Source organism: Rhipicephalus sanguineus, chromosome 3 (assembly GCF_013339695.2).
Source record: "Rhipicephalus sanguineus isolate Rsan-2018 chromosome 3, BIME_Rsan_1.4, whole genome shotgun sequence".
Taxonomy (NCBI): domain Eukaryota; kingdom Metazoa; phylum Arthropoda; class Arachnida; order Ixodida; family Ixodidae; genus Rhipicephalus; species Rhipicephalus sanguineus.
The window spans coordinates 13,797,651-13,815,125 of NC_051178.1; the positions used below are offsets into that span (position 1 = coordinate 13,797,651).

The window sequence follows — 17,475 nt, forward strand, 5'->3', positions numbered from 1 at the left end:
GCCACTGTGGTCAAAATATCGCAGTACTTGTTCGCTGTGAACTTGCCGTCGATTCTCACAAGAGGCCCGAGACCGTCTTTTGTGACCATGCCCCAGACACTTACAGTTGACCTTCCGCTTTTCGAGACTATTTGTCAGAACTTTGGTTGGTACCTGCATCAAGGAAAAAAAGAAAATAACATTTGGGTGTCTAGACTACAGATTGTGAACGCATAAAATAAGGAAACGTACAGATAGCTGAAGCAGTTACGAACTTGTTCAAGCTATGTTTAAACGTGCAGTGTTTGAAATGCCTTTACGATTAACCGCAGTCTCATAAGTCGTCATTGCGTTCTTCTAAACGATTTCGGTTCACGTTAATGATTCCTGGGTGGTCAAAATTAATCCGGAGCCCCCCCCCCCCCTACGAAGCGTCGCATCGCCTCTGTAGCGTCGGGCGTTAAAAGTCATAATCAATAATGGTCCTGAAAACGAACGCATCCGGGAGTCTGGAGATGTATGCATGCAAACGGAATGACGCACCCATTTAAACGTATTGACAGTACGAAATTGGAAGCCCATGCTGGAAGCACATTTCTTTCTTACAAAAAGCACGTTTGCAAAAACACATTCTCGTGTAGCTTACCGGGTGTTGTCAGGGCGCCAAATACGGGCTTGCTGATCGCACGATGTAGTAAACGTGCACTCGTCTGTGAAGATGACTTGCTTCCACTGCTCAGGTGAACGTTGCGCATGCTGTCGACAAAACTGCAGCCGTTTTTCTTTGTTCTGAGCGCGAAGGAGAGGCCTTTGGGCTGCAATCCTGCTCTTCAGACCCGCTTCCCGGAGGCGTCACTTGACCGTTTTCACGGATGCTCTCAAGTCGAGGGTATTTTTGATTTGCTTAGCAGAGAAACCTGGCTTCACGGCTGCCGCCGCAACGATCCAAGCACCCTCTTGTTCAGTCGTAACTCGAGACCTCGGCTTCCGCGGAGTATCCTTGATCCGGCGGCAAGATTTAAATGCTCTTACAATCCTGTTGACTGTCTTGAGCGTTCTTCCCGTCGCTTCGGCGATTTTTCGCTGCGCCCTACCCTTGAAATGGAGCTCGACGATTTCCCAGCGTTCATTCTCAGGAACTCTGGCCATGCCGGAAGGTATTGCTTTGACGAAATGCCACACTAAGAACACATGCAGCCCCTTTTAAACTCATAACGAGCAGAGTTTTATCAAAAGTGGGCGCAACTTTCGTCGCCTAAATGTGCTGTTTGACATGTGAAGAATCCAAGGCACGCGCTGTTAATCTTATGCCACGTGCTCTATTTCCTTTTGTAACCAGGTGAAATTTCAGCGACCAACTTCATTTTGCGACGAAAACGAACGTCTGAAATTCGAAGCCGAATACTGGGTGTAGCATGAACGGCGCGCCCAGATAACCCAGTTGAAATACTTTCTATCGAGCTCCATATCTACAGTATTTTGAACCAGAGCGTGTGCGGCGTAGTGGGAGGCACCGTAGCAGACGACGCGCAGCCAACTCCGCCTCTGGCGCTGATTGCGCTTGCGCCGCAATACTTCGCGCGGCGCCCGCTTGGTGGCCCGAAGAGAGCGGCCACGCGTGCCGCGTTCCCTCTAACAGTGGCCGCGACTGTACCTGCCGCGTCTGCCAACCCTAGTAGAGTTGTGAATATATTTAGTGCCTGTTTAAATGTCGCGGTGTGTATTGTGCCGTTCAGCCGTATCCGACAATGGCTTGTGCGTGACTAGTTGTGAGTGTAAATTCAAGTTTAATTTTGGCACTTGCTTCGGTATAGCTGAAGAAGCTTTCACTGGAAAGCCTGATAGTTCAAAGAAATCATGGAAATGTAAATCATGTCGCTGGGTGGGGCAGGGGGCGGATGCTGAAACCACCCGTAAAACGCCACCCACTGAATTGTCTCCTACTTACAGGTCGTCGCCCAGCTCCTGCGTTCGCAGGAGCGGGGCTACGACCTTTAAAGCGCGCCCCGTGCGCTCTTTGCGCAATCCCGCTGGTGAGTAAGAAAGCACGCTGAAGTAAATGGTGTATATAAATATCTCGCCGTTAGCATGCTGAAAGACGGTAGTCTTGGTGGCCTAGCCGTCTAACGCCGCGCGTTTCGGAGCGATAGGTCAGCCGTTCGATTCCGCGCGTCGGAAAGTATTTCTGAAATATTTTCCTTTGTAGCTTTTATATATATACATATACGGAGCATGACGACGGCGACGGCAAAACCCAGCCGAGACTGTCCATATAATTGCTATCGCAATAATAGCGGGTCAAATTAAGCTCCCACTCTTGAACAACAGCGACGTTGCTGCTATACATAGACTTCCGGCTAAACCAGGCAAAACACGTGGCATCACTATACGCTTTGCACGCCAAGAACTTCGCGACATCTGGCTTGCAAATAAGAAGCAATTAAAGGACGACGGACACATTTTTTTCTGTTAGAACATGACACGGCTATCACGCGCTGTCCTATCAAAGGCAAAGGAGTGGGCCCAGACTTCAGGATACGCTTATGTATGGCACTCAATGGGAAATGTTCTGGTGCGCAGAAAGAGCGGTGACCGTGCTGTGGTCATACGCAGTGAGGATGACCTTGCCACTTTCGTGACCTTGAAGTGACAGCGTGAGAAGTACTGGCAAAAGGATTATCGGGAGTTTAAAAAATAAGTTTGATGATGTTAATTTATATCTATTGCAGCTGAAACACCGCTTTGATATACATTGCTTTAGCGAAACATGGGTTACATCAGAGGACGAATCTGTTCCAATTCCCGGATACGACTGTGTGTCTGCACATCCAAAGAAGAAGCGTGGTGGCGGCATTGCTATTTATGTATGTTCTGATTTGTCGTATAGTACAATTCCTGACCTTAAAGGAGCACTGACACAAAAATTTTGCACCTTGTTTTTTTTGTTGCAATAGATAGCTTATGATCCACTTATCACGGCTGCAAACCTCGTTTGCGCGAGTGCGCGACGGTTATTTATTTAGAGACGTTTTTAGAGCGCCCAGTCGCAGTTTCGGTTTCAAAGAGCACCGAGCTAGGCAGAGTCCTCCGGGGGCCGGGAAAACACAGCTGGCCACGTGAACACGCAAAATTGTGACCTAGGCGGCGCGCGAGCGTGGATACGGTGGACGCCGAACCAGGTCAAGTGGCGCCAGCTATGGAGGATTAGAAACAACTAACAAACGCGTAATCTATGTCCTCCGAGCATTCGGAAGCGTCCATCTCGACTCGCTAAGCTTACAGCATGGATTGATCATCCCTGGAAACACATCCCGACAAAGCGTGTACATCCTCAATATGTACAGCAGCCCCAGCCACCACAGACAACGGTTCACACGCCTGTTCCAGAAAGCCATCCGTCTCGCAGAGTCCAATCCGCTAGTGATCGCGGGTGACTTTAACGCCGCACATCGTGCCTGGGGGTACGCGTACGACACCCCCAAGGGTAACGAGCTTTGGCAAAACGCTAACGACATGGACTTTGTTCTCATCACGGACAAGGCTTTCCCTACACGCACCGGCACATCAACACAAAGAGACACCACCCCGGATCTCTGCTTCGTCAAGAACATTGCCGACGCCCGTTGGTCCAACCTCGCGGTAGATCTTGGTAGCGATCATTTCTTACTGGCCGTACACCTCCCCACTGTCTGCAAGAAGAGCAAGTTGTATACGTGGGTTGACTGGGACCTTTTCCGGAAGACCCGCGCAGAACGACATCCTCCAGACGCCGCCCCAAGCCTCGAGACGTGGACGGCCCAGCTCAAGGTCGACGTCGACAAGGCGACCAAAACCATCACTACGGACTTACCAACCGAGAAGATGGACAGTCGCCTCGCCCACCTGCTCGAGGCCAAACAGTCTCTACTGGCCCGCTGGAAAGGACAGCGCCTTAATCGGAGGTTGCGTAAACGCATATCTGAGCTGAACAAGAACATGGAGGATCATTGCCGCGCCCTTTCTAAGCAAAAGTGGGACGAGGTTTGTAACTCGATTGACGGTCAGGTCCGAAATGGCAAATCCTGGAACCTCCTCAAACACCTGCTCGACGACACCAACACCCGCACGAATCAGCGTCATTCGCTCGCGAAGATACTCCATCAGGCTAAACGGACCGCGCCACCGGAAGACGTCACCAAGACCCTCGTGCAGAAATATCTCCCGCTTCCCACGGGCCCTTCGACTCCTCACCCAGAATACCTTGGTACCGACAACACTCAGTTAGACGCCGACTTTTCCGTCGAAGAGGTGCGGCGAGCTCTCCACGAACTCAATGGCCGTTCCGCCCCTGGCCCCGACGGCATCACCAACAAGCTTCTACGCAACCTGGACGACCCCTCCGTCACTTATCTCACAGACACCATCAACGAAATATGGAAAAAGGGCGAGCTACCCGATGCCTGGAAACTCGCCCACACGATCCTCATTCCTAAACCGGGCAAGGCGCCGAGCCTAGATCACCTGCGTCCCATCTCGCTCACATCATGCGTGGCCAAGGTGGCTGAACACGTCGTCCTCAACAGGGTCGGTCGATACCTCGAAGATCACGATTGTCTCCCACACCACATGATTGGCTTCCGGTCAGGATTATCGACTCAAGACGCTATGCTACTTTTAAAGCATCAGATTCTCGACGGAGGTAACACTCAGGACACTCGTGCCATACTCGGCCTCGATTTAGAAAAGGCCTTCGATAACATCACACACTCGTCCATTTTGAAGGCGATCGCAAACCTCGGGCTGGGGCGTCGGTTTTACGACTTTGTCCGCTCCTTCCTCACTGGGCGCAGAGCCGTCCTCTGCGCAGGAGACCTGGTGTCGGAAGAAGTCGAGCTCGGACAGCGAGGCACTCCCCAGGGATCCGTCCTCTCACCGACGCTCTTCAACCTCGTGATGATCGGACTCTCCGAACAACTCTCAAAAATCCAGGGGTTGAACCACACAATCTACGCGGACGATGTCACCATATGGTGCTCCACAGGGTCGGATGGCTTCATCGAGTCCACCCTACAGGAGGCCATCGAAACCACCGAATCCTACCTCGAACACACCGGTCTCAAGTGTTCCCCCGCGAAGTCGGAGTTGCTGATATACCTGCCCAAACGCCGCGGCGCAAAGCCCAAAGGATGGCAACCCCCGGCCGAACGCAACATCATCCTCCACACCAGAGATGGTCGTGCAGTCCCCAGGGTAGACTCCATTCGGGTCCTGGGCATGATCATCGAGTGCCGCGGAACCAATACCCAAACGGTGCAGAAGCTCAAGACTAGGACTGATAACGCCATACGGCTAGTACGTAGAGTGGCCAACCGGCACCACGGCCTGAAAGAAGACAACTTGATGCGTCTCGTACACGCGTTTGTTCTGTGCCATTTCACGTACGTCGCTGCCATGTACAAATGGCTACGTACTGAGCGCGATAAACTGAACGCCCTTATTAGAAAGGTCGTTAAAAGAGCCCTCGGCCTCCCTATGAGCACTTCCACGGAGAAACTCCTCGAGCTCGGCGTGCACAACACGCTTGAAGAGATCGCCGAGGCTCAGGAACGGGCGCAGTTGCTCCGACTCAGGACCACCAAGGCGGGCCGCCATATTCTGCACGAGCTTGGCTTCTCCTCGACGGCCGGGGACCCCCCAGAGTGGACGCCGGTTCCCCGTGAAATCCGAGATCTCATCACGATCAATCCCATTCCGCGAAATGTACACCCCGACTACAACAGAGGCAGGCGCCTTGCGCGGGCGACCGCCTTTCTCAAGCGCATAGACGTGAAAGCGGACGACGTCTCGTTCGTGGACGCCGCTGCCTATCGCAACAACCGAGCCTTCGCCGCGGTCGCGGTTTCATCCACGCAGCGGATCCTAAACTCCGCCACTATCCTCACCCCAGACCCCGAAGTAGCTGAGCAAGTAGCCATAGCCTTAAGTGTGCTCGACAGCAAACGAGAAGTCATCTACAGCGACTCTAGAGCGGCCATGAAAGCCTTCGAACGTGGCGTCGTCTCCGATCAGGCGTTACGCATCCTCCGCAGCGTGGATCCGAGTACTCTCAAGCATCACACCGTCATCTGGTTCCCTGCCCATCTCGGCCGGGTGCCGGGCGCCCCGTCCAACCTCAACGAGATCGCCCACGACGCAGCGCGCGCGCTTACCGACCGCGCCGTCACAGGGAAACCTCATCTCGCCGAGTTAGAAGCCAACCGGGACGCACCCATTACGTATAACGACATCACAAAACACTTTTACCTTGGACGCCGCATTTTTCCGCCCCCGCATCCGAAACTTAACAGGCCGCAGGCGCTAACCCTACGCTTACTGCAAACGCACACATATCCAAACCTCGCCAAGCTTCATGTTTTCTATCCCAACGCGTACCCCAGCGACACGTGCCCCTCGTGCGGACACACGGCGACACTCACACACATGCTCTGGGAGTGTAGAAACGCTCATCCCGGCTCTACCTCACACAAGTGGGAGACGTCCCTCAGAAGCTCGCTTCTCGCCGACCAGCAATGGGCTGTCCAGCAGGCCCACGAGGCGGCCGCCAGGTATTCTCTGTCGGTCCCTACGTGGGAGACGCCCGCTACGCGCTGAGCGCGTTCTGTAGGACGTAAATAAAGTTTTTCCAATCCAACAATCTCAAAAACGGCGCCGAATCGGGACGAATACAATGCTGTCGAAGCTTAAGGACATGAATCTAAAGCAAATGGAAGCATCAGTTCGGAACTTACACGTTACAGAGCGCACGGCGGCCACTTGATAGATTCGAAGTGGACGACAACCGCTTTTGGCAGTGCTGCCATGTTTTTCGGAGGCGCGAATGCCTCGCCGGCGAAGCTTGCCGTGCAAGTTGGACAGCTCTCGCGCGTGCGGCGACGGCCGACGTTCTGCGGCACCGCGCCGTTGCGGCAGGCTTGCCGCTAGCGTGAGCGGGCCATAACATCTGCCAACGGGCACGACGAGCGAACAGCGGAAGAGAACACAACTAGCACACGCAAAGCCGCAGGCACGGAGGAAGAAATGGCAGGTACCACGGCACAACCAGCCACCAGCCAACACAAACTCGTGACGTAGGTTTGTTTACACACACCCCGCGTTGATGTCGGCGTCGCGAAGCGCCCGCATCTCGCTCAGTCGCGCGGCATGCACTTTAAAATTGATTTTAAATATGTTCTAGGCTATATTGGCCCTTGATATTTCGTGGACGTTGTGTACGGCTCCACATACATCTATTTCACTCATTATCTCGCCTTCGAAATTTTGTGTCAGTGCTCCTTTAAAGCTGTTAATGAATCCTATGAATGTATTGGTATCCAGTGCATGAAAAACTTGATTGCACTTATCTATCGTCCACTTTCAGGGTCACTCAGCATGGACGAAGGAAACACCGCGCCGACCAAAAGTAAAAAATATATTTGGTCGGCGCTGTGTTCCCTTCGTCCATGTCCTTCCCCGGCCAGGCTGGTTTCCGCCAAACTCTCGACTTCACTCAGCACGTTTTTGGAATTTATTAAGAAAAATTATTTGAAGTAAGCACTCAATCAAACTTGAAACAACCTTAATAGGCGACTTTAACATAGACGCTTATCCGACCAATCTTGATTTTAAGCGTTTTCAAGAACTTTTTGAATCATACGGGTGCTCAAATGTCATTGACGGGCCCACACGCATTGCACCTACAGTACAGACAACGCTTGCTTGACATCTATGTGCAACAAGTTTTCCTACGGAACATACCAGAGCAGGTGTCCTGATGTGTGATCTTGGCCATCACTTACCGATATATTATCTACTGCCTCCAAAAGCGCCTTGTCAAAGAACACACTACCAAAGGGTATATTCCGAACAAAGTGTAAAAAAATTCGTAGAATTGATCTCTTCCTATCAGTGGGACGAAGTTACTGCGAATACCGACGCACACTCAGCTTTCGAGGCTTTTATATCCACCTTTGCGCTATTATACGCTAGATGCTTCCACCTTTTGAAGCTCAAAAAACACGAGAAAGCAAGAAAGCCTTGGATATCACGTGATCTCTATAACAGAACTAAATCGCGCAACAGGCTCTTTCAAACTTTTCTAAAAACTAGAAGAGATAATGATTTCCGGGTGTTCAAATCTGAACCAAATAAGCTAAACTCTGATATTAAACGCGCAAAATAAGAATATTATATGAATAAGTTAACCGCTTTATCGGGAAATTGAAATCTCATGTGGAAGGTGATCAATGAGGTAATGAATAGAGTTTCTATAACAAATAAAGTTAAACGTGCAACAAAGCGGGCTATCAGATGTTCATATTGCAAATGCATTCAATGCACCTTTTTACAGATGTTCGTTCATCTTCACAACCCAATGTATCGGTCACTCCATCGGAATATATATCAAATCGGTGTTGTTCTACTGTGTTCTTGGTGGCCACTGAGGAGTGGGAGGTCCAGAACATAATCTCATCGTTAAAAGACAGTTGTGCTGCTGGTGCTCATGATATAAAGGCGAAGCAGCTGAAAGCCGTTAGCGAATATGTAAGCATACCTCTTGCACACATCTGTAATTGAATTCTTTCGACTGGCGTCTTCCCGGATAAAATGAAGCTGGCCCGAGTGACCTGTATTCATAAAGGTGGCCCAGTTAACGATATGAATAACTATAGGCCGATCTCCGCGTACTATTTGTTTTCGCGAAAATTGCCGAACGCGTTGTAAACAAAAGATTGGGTGGCTTTTTAAACACAAACAAAATAATTGCACAACACCAACGTGGTTTCTGTAAAAATAAATCTTCAGAAACAGCTTTACTCCAAATAAAAAAAAATACGCCAGGCCTGCGCGGAAAGCGCAGCACAGTCACAGCAAAAGCTGGAAGAGCGACATTTCTAGAGCCCGCTGTAAACTGTCTTGGGGCTACTAAACACTAGCAAGGTACCCACTACACCACAAATCACAATATTTGTGAAGTTGGCAAGCACCTACAACGCCATTATTCGTCATTCTGCGCAGAAGCGAGGTTCCAGCTACACATCTGTAAGGCATTATGTGCACTTTGGTGACGTGACGACTGATGACGATGAAGAATTGTGTCTCAGCCCTTTGTAATGGGTTGGAAGCGTTAAACGGCTCACCAGTTACGTAATTCGCATTGTGTGACGCCCCGTCGCTATTTCGCTCTCCCACCATGCAATATAACAATATAACATACGTTGACGTGAGAAAGAGAGAGAGAGAGAGAGAGAGAGGGGGGAGAACTTTATTGAGACCCTGATTAAATGGATCATGGGCTTATGGGCTTCCTTAGCAACCAACACAAGTGCACTTGCGATGAACCCACTATGATATAAATCATAGTAGTTTCTGTGAAGTAGGGAAGGAGCCACAATGCCACTTTTTGCCATTCAACGGAGAGCCGCGGTACCCGCTAAAAACATGTGAGGCATTGCAATCAGTTCTGCGGAAACCCGCAAGGTGGCGGAAGGGTTAAGAAAGGGAAAATAGACAACCACCGGGCCAGGACAAATTTTTCGGCAACTAAGAGGCTTTATTTCTGAGAAATCCGTATGGTTTTCGTTGTGGCTTCGTGCTACAAAGGAGTGGTTGTCTATTTTCCCTTTCATGTAAGGCATTATGCGTACTTTGTTGATGTTGTGCCTGATGACGATGAAGAATTATGGCACAGCCCTTTGTAATGGGTTGGAAGCATTCAACAACCTACTCTTTGCGCAATTCGCATTGTGTGAGGCGTGGTTACATAATTCACGTCTTGTGACGCCTGTTTGTTATTTCACTTTTCTATCACGCTATATTACATAGTGTGGTTCCTTCCGGATATGAAGCCTGTATAGCGTCTGTTTGCAAAGAAATTTTAACACGGTCTCTCTTTCGAGAAGAAGCAGCTAACGTGCGTAGACTTTTGACCCGGTTCCGGCGTGGCTTGGCATTCTGGACGTTTGTGCCTGTTTACCGGACATTTGAAGATTCCTTGGACTATGTGAAATTATGTGTGTTTTGTGCATATGTGCATGTGAGTGTAATTCTAAAGCGACGAATTATTTTGTAATACATGGCGAGATTTGTTGGCATTATTACCATGCATTAAAGAGAAAAAAAAGCACCGGCATGGCTCTGAGGTAGAACACTGGGCTCCCACGCAGAGGGCCCAGGTTCGAAACCCGCTACATCCTGGAAATTTTTTTCTTATTTCCTTTTTTTTCTTATTTCGTGCGATAGTGGTTACGGACACCGGCAGCGGTGGCGGCGGACAACTACGGCGCCACCGCTGATCTCATGTGATCTCATAACAGCTTTCGCTGTAAAAGAACAAATTCTCGACAACGTTGAAAACCGAATGCTAACCCTTGGTATATTTCTTGACTTTAGAAAAGCCTTCGATTGCATTCAACATAACGTTCTCTTCGAAAAAACTACCTCTCTATGGTATTCATAGCGTCGCATTATCTTTAATGAAAAAGTTATGTAACGTCAGGAACACAGTGCACTATGATAAATGGTGTTATTTCTGAAATTCAGTCTATTAAATACGGCCTACCCCAAGGCTCAGTTTTAGGACCTGTTCTATTTTTGTTGTATATTAATGATGTTGTTCAGGTACAGGACTACTCTAACATTATAATATATGCCGATGACACCAACGTGTTCTTCTCAGGAAGGAAATTGCACAGTATTTTTGAAGAAGCCAACACGTGGCCACAAAAAATAAATTTGTGGCTTAATGCAAATAAACTTCAATTAAATGTAAGTAAAACAAAATATTTGCTCTTTAAATCAAAAGGAACGAACACGCCTTCTCTACGTCAGTTAAAATATCAAAAAATAAGTATTGAACAGTCAAGCACAGCCAAATTCCTGGCGGATATATTCCATGAGAATATGTCCTGGTCACCACATATTGACTCTCTAAAAAATAGCATTGCTGTAGGTGCACTAGACAGGTTGCGATATTTGCTACTAACAAGCGTGAAGCACCATATTTATAACGCACTACTACATTCCCGTTTAACATACTGTCTTATAGTTTGGTCGACCTCTTCTCAGTGTAATTTAGGGTCACTTCAAACACTTCAAAACCGCGCAATGCGTGCAATAGAAAACTTAGGACATATGGTCAGCACCAAAACGTACTATATCAAATATAAAATATTTACAGTGTCCAAACTCCATACATATAAGCTATTTCTAGAGATTATGCGGCAATTCCACAGCGACAAACATTCCTTTGAAAGTAAATGCTGTCGCAAAGCCTGTCGCAAAAAACGACAGGCTATAATTTCAGAAATATTTTATACCTATACCACATAGCAGAACAAATTACGGTCAACAAAAACTTGCGGTGCAAATTCCTAACCTCCTCAACGACTAGGCCTTAACCGCATATCTCCTCAACTCTGGAATTACTAAGCAAGCATTTCAAAAAATGACAAGAAAATTATTATTTTCGGAGGACTAAACCAACGTTATTCTATGAAGACTATGATTCTGCATCAATGTATTTTTTTTTTCGCACGTGGCTCATGAGTCCTATCAGGTTGTTCTTGGTTGCCGTTCATTTTTTGCTCGAGAGTTACACGTGCATCATCTGTTATATTTGTGCTTCTACCTTTTAGTGCTATGTAGCTGTGAAACTGATAAAATTGATGTTTTTTTTTTCTTTTCGATTATTGCCTTTGATTTTGATGAATTGTAATCTCATCTGTGTAAACAAGTGCAATGATTGATGTCTATGTATGCTTTTATGTTCTAAAATGTCTTTCTGCTGCTGCTGCTGCTGTATGGGTGGCACGGCCCAGTCAGGCAATGTTTGCCTTTAGCCATGTCTCCTTGGACAATTCAGTGTTCTGAATAAACTAATGAAGAAAGAAAGCATGAGGAACTTGAATAAGGGCATTGCCGCGGCATGAGACTTTGCGCGATAGACGCCACATGCATTGAAGTACGCGGAACAGGACAGCGGCGAAGAGAAGTGCCTTGGTGCGGACACAGCTAAAATTAACAAAAGCAAAAATTGGGGCTGGCATTAACCCTTGGCTCCGGCTTCTGGTAATGCCACTCGCACCTCGACGTTAACGTGCCCCGGTGTATTCCTCGGGTTAACTTTGTGCTTTGTGACATTGCCGAATCGGATCTGAGAGACCATGTAGCAGCCTGGATGCCGCAACAATCCCAGCAGAAAACGTATGCCCTTTCGGTGAACACATTCCGTCAATTTTAATAAATTATACAGGCGGATAATTGGTTTTTGTCTGAACTAAACTTATGCTCCGGTATGGTAGGTATCCAGAATAACTCCTATCTTTAGGCAAAACCATACATTTCATAAGTTTTAGCTTTACAAGACTTCTGAATATTGGAGAAACCGCAAGTGAGTGCTCAAGCGGAAGCTCTAAGAAGAGAAACGAGAGGGTCACTCGTTGCTCGCGACACTAAAAAGGCAGAAATAAAAAAGGTTCGAGATGTGTGCGCCCTTGTTATCGAGACCACGTGACTCTCCTATAGCAATAGGAAAGCGCAGACCTCATCTCTCACTGGAAGAATCTGGCGGAAGGGGTGTCACTGCGTTTAATTTTATTCGGGTAGCTTACTGGCAGCCGCATCAGCTTGAGAAGAGGAGTTGAGCCAATTCAATTCAATTCAATTCAGTTTATTCCGACATCACAGGAGACATTACAAAAGTCACAACAGTGATGCTGTGGGGCGAAAGCAAAAAGCCATTAAGGCTTGACGAAGGCTTTCGCACCATTTGACAACATAGCAACAGCAGCAAGAGATCATCAGTTATTATACAATATCAAAACATGTACTTCAAGGTCATGCCGATTTGCATTTTATTAACACGTTGAAAAACATTTACAGAACGGAGCAGTATAAATGGTTTATTGTAAGAAACTGTTTAAGGTTAGTGGCAGTAAGTAGCTCATCATCTGGCGACCATAGTTAGTACGTGTGTAAGGAATTTTCCAGTCATCGGTGGCTCGTGTGCTATAGGGGCAGGTATAGGGTGTCAAACGCGCTAAATCAGTAAGAAAAGAGTCGTGATTCTTTCGGGAAGTACGATATCGCTTCATTAAAATTGTATTGTATATCTCAGGCATTGGTTGTAAATTAAGGGCTTCGAAAATGAGTTTGGAATGTTCATCGCGAGGAACACCTGCAATTATGCGCACAGCCTTTTTCTGTAATCTATATATTCGGCCTAAGTTCTTTTCCGATGTGGTGCCCCATACTAGATAGCAATAGCTTAATGTAGATAAAAATAGCGAATTATATAGTAAGAGTTTAATTCTTTGTGGCAAGAGAAAACGTAAGCGCGATAAGATACCTACAGTACGAGAAAGTTTTGTATGGACAAACTCAGCCTGATCCTTCCATAGCATGTTTTCGTGGAAAATTACTCCCAGAGTTTTCACTATCGGTTCAATTTTAATAGATTCTGAGCCAATCACTAATGATAAATCGCAGTTTACGGGCTTATTTATTGGACGAAAGAGCACAGATTTTGTTTTTGAGGTGTTTATAATTAGCGAATTTCTTATGCTCCAAATGTGCAGCAGTTTCAAGACACTATTTGCTTTGTCAACTAGTTTATGCAAATCGCAGTCTTTAAAAAATAAGCTGGTATCATCTGCATAAATAATAAATGTTGTATTGTTATCGATGTTTGTGAAGTCGTTCACATACAGATTAAAAAGCAGGGGACCCAGAATACTTCCTTGGGGCACGCCATGTGACAGTTTTTTAAAACTAGATGCGTAGCCATTAATATCTACTTTTTGCTGTCGGTATTTCAAATAGGTTTTTATGACATTTTTAAAGTTCCCCCGAAAACCATAGTGTTCTAGTTTTTTAATTAATGTAATGTGGTTGATTCTGTCAAATGCTTTTGAGAAATCTACAAAAATTCCAAGTGTATATATTTCCTCTTCAAATGCATCGAGTATGATTTCTTTTTGCATTAGTAGGGCAGTTTCTGTTGAGCGCTGCTTTGTGAAACCAAATTGAAAAGGCGTCATAATGTGGTGCTTGGTTAAGAATGACACTATTCGTTTACGTAACAACTTTTTAATTACTTTAGAAAATACAGGTAAAATAGAAATTGGTCTGTAATTGGTCATGCTATTTTTGTCACCACCTTTGAAAATAATAGAAACTTTGGCTATCTGAAGACGACTAGGAAACGTGCCCAATGAGAACATTAAGTTATTGATGTATTCTAAAATAGGAGATATGACATGAATAACATGCTTAACTGGACGGATTTCTAGGCCGTCTACGTCACAACACCTGCTATTCTTCAGTGACATGAAATCTGCCGTAACCTCCCGTGTAGTCACTGGAAATAGAAATGCACTTTCGCCTACTTGCGAACCCATGAATCGCGCAAAATTATTGTCGTGCGAGCTCTCTCCAATAGAGGTAAAGAATTTATTGAAGGCTTCAGCAAGGTCATCACCAGTTAGAACGCGGTTGTCTACAATGAGTAACGTTCCCACGGTGGCGTTGCGACCGCAGTATCTCGTATCTGAACATTCACGATACATTGTTTCATGTATCAGAATACAGATACTGATAGAAGCCTTGAGAGACATATCGCGACTCAGATACAAAATACCCACAGAGCATCTAAGATAGTATCTAAGATACATAAGGGAGGCTCAAGTTCAGGGAAGAAAAGATTTTAAAAGACATGAAAAATTTGTGACCACGGGGTGTCGCTGGAGCCGACATTTCGTGAAGCGGAGAGCCTTGAAGGACCGCTTGTCGAAACATCGGCGACGCCCCGTGTATTTCGTCTCATAATCTCCACCACTGATCCAAGGGGAGTTCCTGCCACCTGAATTAAGTGCCCGTTTTAGAGAAAATGTATCAGCAGCGACAGAAAAGGAGGCAAACTTTTAGCGAGAAATTCCAGCTCTACTGTTTGCAATCGAGCACACTTCTTTGAAGAGAAGGGCTCTTAGTTCGGTATACTCTGCATGGAAAATTTCCATTTCTTGTACAAACATGACGCCTGATTATTCGCCCGGTAGAATGATACTTGCAGTTAGAGCTCTCAGCAACGTCCCGTATGTGACAGTCGTTGAATCTCTTATCACAACGGAAAAAAAATAAATAGCGCAGCTTGCACGAAGGCTGGGTCACAGCAGAGCTGGTGGGCACCTTTAGCTCTGGCTTGCTTAGGCACCTCTCGTCTTACAACCCCTTGCTATTCTGTACTATACAGGCCAAATTTGCTAACTTGTTTTCCAAAACCTTTCTTGTGTCTATTTCTTTTTATCTCTTTTTCTGTCTTTTTCTCTCTATTTTTCTTTTTCTCCTCTTTACTGTGTCTTTGTTTCTCTTTGCCTACCTCTCTGTTCTTTCGCCTTTTATCTTTTTTCTCTCTTGTTTCGTTATTTCTCTTTTTCTTTCTACCACTTTATCTCTCTCTGGTTCTCCCATTTTTCTTTCCCTCCTCCTCACCGCCCTTTTTCTTGCCCACCTCCTTGCTATAGTATACTATAAAAGGATGTGCTACGCTCTGCTTGCGTGCTCTGCTTTCGATGCTCGCCTGCGGATCATGGGTATTTGAGTTGGAATCTCGCCTCGCCAAGAAATTTTTTTGCCAAGAATTTCTCGCTTCGTCTTGCTTGCTGTCTCTCTGTACTCGTTCTTTCGTCCATCACAGTTTCTGCATCCCACGCCAGACAAATCGGCGCATGTGTTCTAGGAGAGGGCGTGCTGGTTCATGATGATAGCTTTCTATTTACGACACACCGGAAACCTCGAGCGTAACAGCTCAGCTGTAACGGAGCTCTAATAATTAATCAAGCTTCTAATGCAGCCCGTAGATCCACAAAGGATGCCAGCCAGATGCCTCTCTGACAGGCTTCATGAGTGTCAGAGGTGGAAGGATTATGGAGAGCCCCGAAAGCTCTTGCGCATGGCGCTTACGTCTGTGTGTGTGTGTGTTTTTCTTTTGTACCCAAGCAAGGATCACCTGTTTCACTGCATTGAAGAGCGCGAAGCAGCATCAATGGCCAAGCTCGTAAGATGAAGCAACCGTAAGATGTCATAAAGCAATCATACCTTGGGATTGATTACTTTCTGTATATTTATTTTGACAATTTAGTGAGGCTGGACAATGGGTGTATTCTTGTCTGTGCTGTTTAAATAGGATATTGTGAAAATAACAAAGACCAGGCATGCTGCGTCCGTCCTTTTCATCTACCATTGAACATTTATTTCGCCATACACAACTAATAAATATTCGTATCTGACTGAATCTGGCCTCTAGGTTAAAGGAACTCGAGTAATCGCGGTTCACCAATGAATTTTTATCAGTGTTTTCTGGTTCGCGCTATCATCACAAGTAATTGTGTCTCGGTCGCGACGCGCACTGGATTCGCGTCGATGCAAACAAGACCTAACTCGAAACATGTCATGGCTCGCTGAAGCACCGTGTTGAGCGCAACCGATTATCATAATTGTTGGAGAAGGTCGGTGTACTCACTCTCAATCAGGTGATGATGTGCTTTCTTGCGCAGCAGAGATTCTTTTGTCGTGGCCGCCTCGGAGAGCAGGGGAGACTTAAGGTGGACGCGTGCTGATGCCAGCGCGCCACAGCACCCGAGCAACAAGAGGAAAGCGTACGGTGCCATCGTGGCCACACGAAGTGAACGGTGCGACTCGGCGCGCCGTTCATTGAGCTCTCTCCTCCCAAGATCAAGGTCACGAAAGCGGACACGGTCGTTTACCTTCGAGGAAGCGCTCGGCCTGGTGCGGCGTGGCACCGTTCACGCGCGGCCAAAACTGCTTCCCCTGGAGGTGTCCAACTTGTGCATCCGCTAGGCTGCACCTTACAGTTTTTTATTGCATAGCATGATGTACTTTTTTTACTAGTGTTTAGGATCATAATAGATATGAGTTCATTTATTTTGTTTGCTATTCCAGCGAGCATTCCGCAAGAGGCGCCAGTGGGTGCCAAACTGCACGTAGGAAACGCGTACTTTCGAGACTGTTTGCGTTGATGGTGTGTGGAGCGACCATTCAACTCTCACGTGAATGTTAATTTCTACGCATTTCGCGCGAAGAGCGTAACGATATAGGTTGCATGCTCCCAAAGTAAATCAGGAGTTGTTTATTAAGTACGATAGTCTTTCTTGGGGAACTTAGACGCTGAAATTTTGGTCTGTCTGTCTGTCTGTCTTTCTGTCTGTCTGTCACCTGAATCAGCCACCCAACTAAAGTTTAACTACTTTCTGAACGCCCAGCCATATTGCACTGGTAACGCCATTCATACTTGTCAACATTGTCGATCAAAAAGCAAATATAGCTGAGGCGCAACATCAATACATAAGTATTAGGTGGTGTGTTCCTTTACTAGAAAATACATAGATACGTAATTCTAAAGACCCTAGTGTTCCTTGCGCTGGCATGAAAATGCTAGTGTTTTTTGGGCTGCGCTGCAAATGC

At 46.7% G+C, this 17,475-nt stretch overlaps 1 protein-coding gene across 2 annotated transcripts in view; it reads right to left on the reverse strand.

Moving 5' to 3' along the window:
- The window catches only part of LOC119386457 (uncharacterized), a 300,186-nt gene extending 283,346 nt beyond the window's left edge, over nt 1-16,840 (reverse strand). Inside the window, exon 1 of one of the 2 annotated variants that reach the window (XM_037653742.2) lies at nt 16,514-16,840. In XM_037653742.2, coding sequence (XP_037509670.1) covers nt 16,514-16,661 — 148 coding nt within the window. In that variant the 5' untranslated portion in view covers nt 16,662-16,840. The remainder of the gene's footprint in view (nt 1-16,513) is intronic. The other variant, XM_037653743.2, reaches the window with a different exon arrangement.
- Between the last annotated feature and the right edge of the window lie 635 nt (nt 16,841-17,475).